At 43.3% G+C, this 9,525-nt stretch overlaps 1 protein-coding gene and 1 long non-coding RNA gene across 7 annotated transcripts in view; one reads left to right on the top strand and one right to left on the bottom strand.

Annotated features, from left to right (window-relative positions):
• PRICKLE1 (prickle planar cell polarity protein 1) overlaps positions 1 to 3,259 on the top strand; it is a 109,772-nt gene extending 106,513 nt beyond the window's left edge. For all 6 annotated transcript variants that reach the window (XM_081821505.1, XM_081821499.1, XM_081821502.1 and 3 more), the window contains one exon: positions 1,415 to 3,259. In XM_081821505.1, coding sequence (XP_081677631.1) covers positions 1,415 to 2,271 — 857 coding nt within the window. In that variant the 3' untranslated portion in view covers positions 2,272 to 3,259. The remainder of the gene's footprint in view (positions 1 to 1,414) is intronic.
• On the bottom strand, positions 695 to 9,112 carry LOC145721769 (uncharacterized). The gene is made up of 2 exons (XR_014145662.1): positions 8,041 to 9,112; positions 695 to 4,481 (listed from the first exon to the last, which is right to left on the bottom strand). It is a non-coding gene; the product is annotated as an uncharacterized LOC145721769 (long non-coding RNA).
• Positions 9,113 to 9,525: the final 413 nt, after the last annotated feature.

The following is a 9,525-nucleotide window of genomic DNA, read 5'->3' as shown; positions in this document are numbered from 1 at the left end:
AATTCACAGTGCTCACCATAGCACATACCCTCCCCAATGTCTATCACCCAGGCACCCCTCCCTCCCACCCCCACCACATACGTTTTTAAAGGCAAGACTGACATAATTAATAATAATAATTTAAAAAAATAATAAAGGCAAGACTGAGCCTAGAATCCACCCCTCCTGAGTATCACATTTGCTTTGAGTCTTTGAATATAGAAATATTACTGGCCTATGGCTAGCAAAGGCTGTGGCTAGTTTTATAGTCAAGCTAACGACATTCCATCCTCTCATAAAGATTATGTTACTGTAATACAGGAATGGCTTTAGTGGCTGCCCTGTGTCAGGAATAACCATGGCAAGGAGGAAGAAGACCACTACCCTCCTGGTTTCTGTTGGACTTGTCAAAGATGAGGCCTACAACAAAGGGGAGTTAAGGAATGTGGGTGGGACTAAATTAAGCATATCCTGTTGGCTAGGCCCTGTGGTAGGTGTTTTAACATTTAGTGTCAAAAGCAGACATCATTTGGTATAAAGCGTTAGGGCTGAACATTCCTTGACTATAACAGGCTGAGAAACAGGCTCCCTCTAGAAAGTAGGAAGTTATGTAGTCTCCAGATGACAATAGTCTGCATCATGCCCTGGTCACTTGCTGTCGGCTGGGCTATATTCATTTCACTTGCCTGGGCCTTGTTAAAAAAGGAGAGCAGTATCCATTTTGAGAAGAGCTTTATTAAAGTAAGATTAATCTGTAAGTGGCATATTTCATATAGGTAAAAGGGGAAGACTGGATGTGATGATGATCCAGGTCCAGGCTTGGCAGACTTCTTGTAAAGGGCTAGGTGGTACTTGCTGGACCACACAGTCTCTGTTGCAGCCCCTCAGCTCTGTCACTGCAGAAAGCAGCGGTAGACGATGTGTAAGCGAATAGGTGTGGCTGTGTTCCAGTGAGACTTTACCCATAAATAGGCTGTGGGCCGGATGTGGCCCTTGCTGTGGTGTGCTGACCACTAATCTAGGTATAAAAGGACCATAATGGTGGGGTGGCCATGTGGAGGCAAAGGAAGGGATTGATTTGAGAGATGTTCAAGTGAAGTAGTCTGGCTTACATGTATTGAGAGGCAGAAGCTTCTACATGTCATGTTCTACATAAACTAATGAGGAGACTTTTAGGAAGAGCTTAAAATTTTTGCTGCTCATGACATGTGCTATCACTAACACCTGGCTCCAAAAGAGCTGGGCTTGTAAAGAGGCTGTGCCCCTTGTGTCGATAAAGGTCAAACCTTCTCAAGTATATATGCATGTTGGCCTTACCTAGTGGGTGTTAATCAAATATTGAAATTTGAGAGAATTTTCTTTGAAATGCTTCCTTTCAGTGGCTTGTTTGTAATAATTGTCAGAAGATCACATCTTGGCTTGGCTTTTCTCCTAGGGGCTTCAGTGGATGGAGAAAGCAAACCGAGACCCTCATTGTATTCCCTGCAAAACTTTGAGGAGATGGAGGGAGAGGACTGTGAGAAAATGAGCAATATGGGGACTTTGAACTCTTCCATGCTGCACAGGAGTGCAGAGTCCTTGAAGAGTCTAAGTTCAGAGTTGTGTCCAGAAAAAATCAGGCCTGAGGAGAAACCAGTGCATCTGCCCGTGCTTCGAAGATCCAAGTCTCAGTCCAGACCACAGCAGGTCAAGTTTTCGGATGATGTCATCGACAATGGAAACTATGACAACATCGAAATCCGGCAGCCTCCGATGAGTGAGAGGACTCGAAGACGGGTCTACCATTTCGAAGAGAGGGGATCCAGGTCTCATCACCATCGCCGCAGGAGAAGTAGGAAGTCCCGCTCTGACAATGCTCTGAATCTTGTTGCAGAAAGAAAATACTCTCCCAAGGATAGGCTGCGGCTTTACACCCCTGATAACTACGAGAAATTTATACAGAATAAAAGTGCCCGGGAGATCCAAGCATACATCCAGAATGCTGATCTGTATGGACAGTATGCCCATGCCACCTCCGATTACGCTCTGCAGAACCCGGGAGGGCCTAGGTTTCTGGGACTCTACGGTGAGGACGATGATTCTTGGTGTTCCTCCACCTCCTCCTCCTCTGACTCCGAAGAAGAAGGATATTTTCTTGGACAACCAATTCCTCAACCCCGGCCCCAGAGATACGCCTACTACACAGATGACCTTTCGAGCCCAACCTCACTCCCCACTCCTCAGTTTGGTCAGAGGACAACTAAATCCAAGAAGAAAAAGGGACCCAAGGGCAAAAACTGTATTATTTCTTAACCTAGTAGCTGTGAAGATCATGTTTAAACTTTGCCATTAACCATCTTGAAGCGTATCTTCTTTCTACCATAGGAAAGTTGCTAAAATAGTTTAAAGTGCTTTGCCCATGTAAATGAGACCCCTGCTGCTGTTTACAGTGTCAGATTAACATTGGGAAGGTGTGATTTCTCCAGTTTGCCCTCCTTGGATGGTGCCAGTTTGATGTGACATCTTGTGCCTGCCAGGTGCATTACAGTTCTGTGTAGCGGCTTTGGTCTCCAATCCTCAAGAGAATCCTCAAGAAACTGTCACGAGGTGATTGGACGGGGGTGTTGATTTTAGACAATGGAGAACCGCCACCTTTGTAAAGCGATAGTGTTTGTCGTTTGTCTACACCAGGTTGGCCCAGGTCCTGATCAGTCTGTCTTGTTGTGCGGCATGCACGTAGTCACACTGACCCAGCCAATTCTGTGCATCCCATCGTGCGAGACCACCTCGTCCCCTTTCAATTAGCCAGGTAAACAATGCATTGTATTAGCTCCAGCTACAGATTGAAAAAGACACTGCTATTTATAATGTAGTATTTCATAGACTTAAGTGTATTCCTAATTTAACGGTGCAAATATTAATGTACATATGTACAGTTCAGATTTTAAAGCTGGTATTTTTATATCCCTGAATTGCAAGACGTTTGTTACACTGCAGTGCTAGATTTGTTGGGGAACCAGAAACAGCATTTATGGATGAAATGATTGCTTGTATTTTAGTCAGGGTTTATAAGCTTAGATGGTCAAATTTATATTGCCTAGTGATGGAAAGTTTAAATTTTTTGATTTTTCAATATTAAAAAGGCTCTGTATGCATGGTGGGGCTATGTAAATACTCTTTAAAACTATGGCCCTATTAATCTTACGAGTGCTATTTATGGGTCAAGCAATGTAAACTGTATAAATGTAAAAACAAACCCATACATATCCCTGGAATATATGGTAAAAACAAGTAGAAGTTGTTTGGGTGAATGTTTTTTTTCCCCTTTGGGGATGGTAGGGGTGCCTTTCCCATTTTCAACAAAGTGGTGATTATTTCCTGGGAAGAGACCAAAACTACAAGGATCTGCTATATAGGGCAGAGGATTCTATAGATTTATTATTTGAAGAGAGGCTATTCCTTTTTATCCCCTCCCTTCCGGCTAATTTGTTGGCCTTGAACAGCAATTTTGAAAACTTTTTCTTTTAAAATCTTCAGAGGACTCTGTGCCACTACTTCGAGTTTACGAGGTTCTACTTCAAGAGCAAATTATCTTGGAGTTGAACTGATGAGCTGGTATTTTGTGATGTGCCATTCCTGCACATAGGATTCAGTCCTAACTAAGGTCCTAGTGGTATTTTGGACCTTTAGGAAGTTATTTAATAAATGCTTAATAAATAACGAACTACCTTTCTGAACAGATCTTTGCAAACATATCCAGCTAACTTCCATTTTGCTCCTCTGTTCTGGCATGATTTCTTTTGCCATTCTTCTACCATTAACAGGCCATGGTTGACTCCTACATATCCCCTACCCCTACTAATAGGTGTGAAATAGGACCTGAGACACAGAGACAAACTTGTACATCTTTACTGGAATGGGGAAAAGCTGTTAGGCCTTGGGGGAGGGGGCTATGAATCCAGTAGATAAGCCAGTGGTCTAGCATCCCCTACACCCAGCCCTGACTAGGGCAAGGCTTTGTAGCTGTGCTCCTAGAGAAGCACACAACCGGGCTGGGGGGAGAGCGCCTTACTCAACAATATATCATCATCTCCCTCGTCTGGTTCATTTTGAAAAACATAGCAGCAGTGAAAAGGAAATGCGTGCATCTGGTAAAAAACAAAAACCAGAAAAACTCAAAGACAGCGGAGTGTCTCCTTTTCACTCTTCATCCCCAGTCCCTCACGTCCCTTTCCAGAAGTAACCACTATTAGTCATTTCTAGTGTGTCCTTCAGACGTTCAAAGCATATTTATATAAATATCTCTTTTAAAATGGTAGCAAAGTATATATGCTTAGATTTGCTTTTTTCACTTCATATGTGGACATTCCACGTTAGCACAAATGGGTCTACCTCATTCTTTCAGTGATGGTATAATACACCGTAACGGACTTACCCAGGCCCTTAGTGATGGACTTGAATTCCTCATAGATCCCTTATCCTGCACTGGCACATCTGCACATAAATTCTGAGCAGCATCATTCCTGGGACAGAAGTTATGTATTTAAAATTTGGATGGCTATCACCCATTTCCCTCCCAAAGTAATCTGCCTGATTAACATTTACACTAACAATGTAGGAGAGTGCTTGTTCCATCACAATCTCAACATGTTAGCAAATATCTCCCTTTTAAAGACCTTCTCAGAACCTCTGCCACAAACACTGGTTATCCTTTTGAAAAGACTGATGTGTTTGGTGAGATGTTGCTTATAAAAGGTGAATCCTAAATAGTAAACAGTAATACACAGCCTGGAGAAATGGTGGTGGAAGCTGAAGTCACTGTCCTTGGTAGTTTTCAAGTCATTGTCAAAAGATTAGTTCCTTTTGCTTCTGGCAACAATCTCCCTATTCGTTTTTTCATTTCCTTATATAAGGGTTATATAGATTATGCTAAAGGCTTAAGGAAATGCAGAAATATTTACTCATGATAATAACGTAACCTTTAAAGCTTCTAAGTCTTAGTAGCAAAGAAAGGACTAGCTGCAAAGGAACCGCTGCCTTGCACTTCTGTCAAGAATTAGGCGAGAACAGTAAGCATGCAGTCGCTAACAGGTATTCACAGATTCAGTTAACGAGAGTGCAAAGTATCTGGTCAGGTCCCAAGATAAATATCCAATGTTAAAACACTGTCTCTAACCTCTACATGTGTGAGGCAGAACCCTACTTGTGTTTTTCTGCACTTCAGAGCAAACTGGAGAACATTTTGCTTACAGCCCATGAAGGGGCACTGATAAAATGTCAACGGGGACTCCTTTCAGCCCTCATTAAAAGAACATAATTCATTTTGTGTATGCATTTGCTATACTTTATGCTCTGCCTTCTAGTTCTCGAGTTAAATAAAAAGCACCAGAAGTAAAAGGAGGTATCATTTGCTGTCAAGCCCTCTTACTTTAGATCCAAATCGTGGACTGTCTTTAGAAGGGCACCCAAGTCTGCTACCTTTCCAGGTATGGCATGCGTCCCTGCTCCACTTGGTTCTTGGGTGATGGGTCCTGAAAGTATTGAGTGCCCAGAGGATTTTAGCACAGGTATTAACACAGCATGGGCATACTTTGGTTTCTTGAGCTTCTCTTTTCTAATGGGCGCTTGACTACTGTCATGGAGAGAACCAGTGTTGCTTAGACCTCCCTTCACATTTTTAGAAACCAGGAATTTAAACTTTTGCCAAATCTAGCTTTTAAATGTTACCAACTAATTCAAACTTTTCTGAAACACTTTGAACCAGTGAGCCTGCTGTTAGCAAATCTCCAATGCATGAGTTATATATTCTGGAGCCTGAAGGTGATTCCCCTATCCCTCAGAGCTAATGAGGAGAGGCACAATTACTGTTTATAGAAATACTTGTGATCTTTTCTGATGCACAAAGGAGAAAAACAGATTAAAAAAATTCTAAGAGCCTCATCAATTCAATGCTGGTAACACAATTACGATAAAAATCCTTTTAATTAGTCAAATGAGAACATTGTGTATTGCCTGGTTCCATTTGCTAGCCATTCTTTGGAGCTATCCGAAAATGGGAGGCAATGCTCCTTACAGTCACATGGGCTTTCTGTGAACACATTAGGAAGGTTCCCAGGTAAACTGGGCCAAGGAGACATGAGCAGGAACAACTGAATTTTGCACCTCTGAGCTCACATTTTGCCAAGGTCACAGAATCAAACTTCACTGGGGGAATAAAGTTTAATAGTAGCTTTCACAAAATGGGAAGGACATATGGAACAAAAAGACTGGGTAAATACAGACTTGGCCACAGGACGAGAGCTGATTGTTTTTGAACAGAACCAGCTAGTTGGTCAAGTATTCCTATCTTAGTGATCAATTTTAGCCTCAGCTTTTCTTTTTGCAAAGGAAATGGCACATTTCTTTATGCTCTGTGTGCACAAGGTGCTGTGATGCCAATTTTAAATATAACTTGCAGCCCATTCTCTGAAAACATTTGATTCCAAACAACCGTTAAGAATCTGAAACCAGGGGCGCCTGGGTGGCTCAGTTAGTTAAGCGACTGCCTTCGGCTCAGGTCATGATCCTGGAGTCCCGGGATGGAGTCCCGCATCGGGCTCCCTGCTCAGCGGGGAGTCTGCTTCTCCCTCTGACCCTCCCCCCCTCATGTGCTGTCTCTCTCTCTCTCACTCTCTCAAATAAATGAATAAATAAAATTAAAAAAAAAAAAGAATCTGAAACCAGTTTTCTTAAATGGTCATACCTGTTTTAGTGTTTCTTAGATAAATGAACCAAGCAACTGACCTTGGTAAAAGACGGTTACTAATCTAATACACATCAACACAAAGCTGATCTGGCAGAGTGGTGCCAAGCCCACTGGATGCCAGGATTCAGGAGATCTGTGTTAGGAGACCCGCCTCTCTCATTAACTCAAGCAGGTTAAGTGCTCCGACCCAGTTTCTACTTCTGTAAAATGAGAAGTTGCTAGACCATCTCAGAGGTTTCCTTCCAGCTTCAGTATTCTGTGGAGACTGAACTGAATTCATAGGTCAGAAGAGTCTTTCAGCATAAAGTGTTTTTCCCTTTTTTGACTCTTTCATTTACCAACATACTTGGTATGATGATCCCTGAAAGGATGATCCCCTCCAAAGACGGAGCTGGGAACTCACGGGAGTAGGGAACTTTTAAAGGGTTGGAGCTTTTGTCTATTAATTTTTTATTTTTCTATTAATGCTTTGTACTCTCAGTGGGCATGGGCTAAACCAAATCATGGGGGAAAAGTCAGGATGCTTACTTCCCTACCAGGGCATATGCTTCAGATTGGCTTTGTCTTCATCAAGTAGACAGTTGGGAGGCAAGATATTTTCCTCCCTCATATTATTTCTCTCCAATTACCAGAAGGATGAGATTTTTTTCTACATCTTAGAGGGCTGCTACTGGTAGTAATCTTATTCTTGAATCTCTAAACATGTTGTAAGCAAAGCTGAAAAGGTGTTAACTATGTTTGTTTAATCTTGGTTCCTAGAAAGGGAGCTGCCACTTCCAGCTATATGACCTTAGGCAAGTTATAACTTCCCCTGCTCTTGACTATAAAAGGAGAATACAATCTCCATTGGCTTATTATATGTGAAAGTATGAATCAAAAGACACTACAAAGGTGGTTCTAACCTTGTTCAGGTAGTGAAATAACTGAATACAGGGTGTTTTTCAGAATCTTATGAAGTATTTGATAAATTAAACCTGAAATATATTTTAACCTACATCCAATATAATACACTAAGATTCTACTTTACAGAAGTAGAATACAAAGTTTAAAAAAATAGGAAATTTCTGCCAAAGCAGGGCTAGTTCTGTACCCCTAACCCCAGCTTACCAAGGTGTGGGCAGGATCTCTCCCCTTCATTCAACATTCCCACCTCAGGACAAAGGCAGGCCATGGAGGCCATAGGCCTTGCAGAGGTTAAGCCATCCCAGGGGATGAGGAGATGCCGAGGAAACTCTGTCTCTCCTCTTGGACTCTTGGGGTAGGGGTTGAGGCGGGGGGGCGGGGGGGCAGGCTGCTCCTATATGGTAAAGAAAATGTGATTCTCACACAGCGCTCACCTCTCAAACGAGTAAGCCCTGCAGTGTTCACAGACCACCACCCACTATGGTATCGTCAGGCTGTGGTAGGAGGGCATGCCAGCAGGAGCCCTCAGGTTGCTAATGTTCAGTCCTATCTAGAAAAGGAGAGGGGAGGAAATCAAAAGCTTGAGCATAAAACAGATACCCCAGCCTGGTAAGCTACAGTGCTGTTGAACTGCATTTTCTCTCTCCCCTCCCCCAACCCTCCACAACACACAACACACACATACTTTCCCATCTACTGGAGGCTGACCCTATTCTGGCTTCAGAAGCCTTCCCCACTTTCCCCACCAGGCAAGCATAGGGTGCAGGCAGAGAAGGGCACCTGGGATCTGGTGCCAGAGAGGAACCCAGCTGGCTGGTGCTGGGCCCACTTGAAGGTGTTGCAGACATCTGGCCAGTGTGTCTTTCTCATGGGTTTGATCACAAAGGATAGGAGTCTTCCCACTTGGGAGGATGATGGGACCGCGCACTTTTCTGGTCATTGGATCCTCTCCCTTTCCCCAGGTAGCTTGCCCAGACTTACCCACTCAGTGAATGCTCACTGTCCCCAATAACAGTAGGATCTCCACCTCTCTACCAAGAATGGGGGTACCAGCAAGTGCCCCCAGGAAGTCGGCCCTGGGCAAGAGGAACTTTCCTGAAGGTGCAGACCTGCAGGTTGTATGGTCAGTAGCCAGGGCAGCTCTGTCCCCTCCCTATCTTCTATGTATTCCAACCAGGAAAAATGTGCTAGCACATGGGCAGCCTAAGTAGTGGGTACATACCTCAGATGTCCCCTTGCAGCAAATGTCCGCGGATGTTGTGGTTACTTTCTATCTTATATGTTCTCAAATGTTGTTTCAGTAAACCTCTACCTTTTCACTCACACATACACATGAAAAAAACTTTAAAACCCTATACAATTTTAGTGATAATGGTCTAACATTAGAAACACTATTCATCTTTGGGAACAGAGCTCAAACAATGATGTGCTGTGTCATCAGGCTGCCTCTGCCGCTACACAAACGTGCATCAGTCTTTAATGACACTTGTCATCAAGTGAGATTTTTTTTTTTTTTTAAATGTTTTATTTATTTATTCATGACAGTGAGAGAGAGAGAGAGAGAGGCAGAGGCAGAGGCGGAGAAGCAGGCTCCCTACCTAGCAGGGAGCCCGATGCGGGACTTGATCCAGGACCCTGGGATCATGACCTGAGCCGAAGGCAGACGCTTAACCATCTGAGCCACCCAGGCGCCCCAAGTGAGATTTTAAATACAACTTGGAATTAACTCAGTGGACTGACAAAGCCTTTTATATAAAGGGTCCCCATTACCCCAAGATCAGTTATTACAATGGAAAGGCAGGACTGGTACAGCCTCCTGAGAGCCAAGTTCAGTGAAGCCAACCCTCAAATACCATTTACATTAATTTGAACAAAAGGTGAGCTGCTAAGAAAAAACCAATAATGTGGCTTAAACAACG

Source organism: Leptonychotes weddellii, chromosome 5 (assembly GCF_054177405.1).
Source record: "Leptonychotes weddellii isolate Sample4059 chromosome 5, ASM5417740v2, whole genome shotgun sequence".
NCBI classification, from domain to species: domain Eukaryota; kingdom Metazoa; phylum Chordata; class Mammalia; order Carnivora; family Phocidae; genus Leptonychotes; species Leptonychotes weddellii.
Note: the sequence above shows the minus strand (reverse complement) of the source record. Positions and strands in the feature narration are given on the sequence as shown.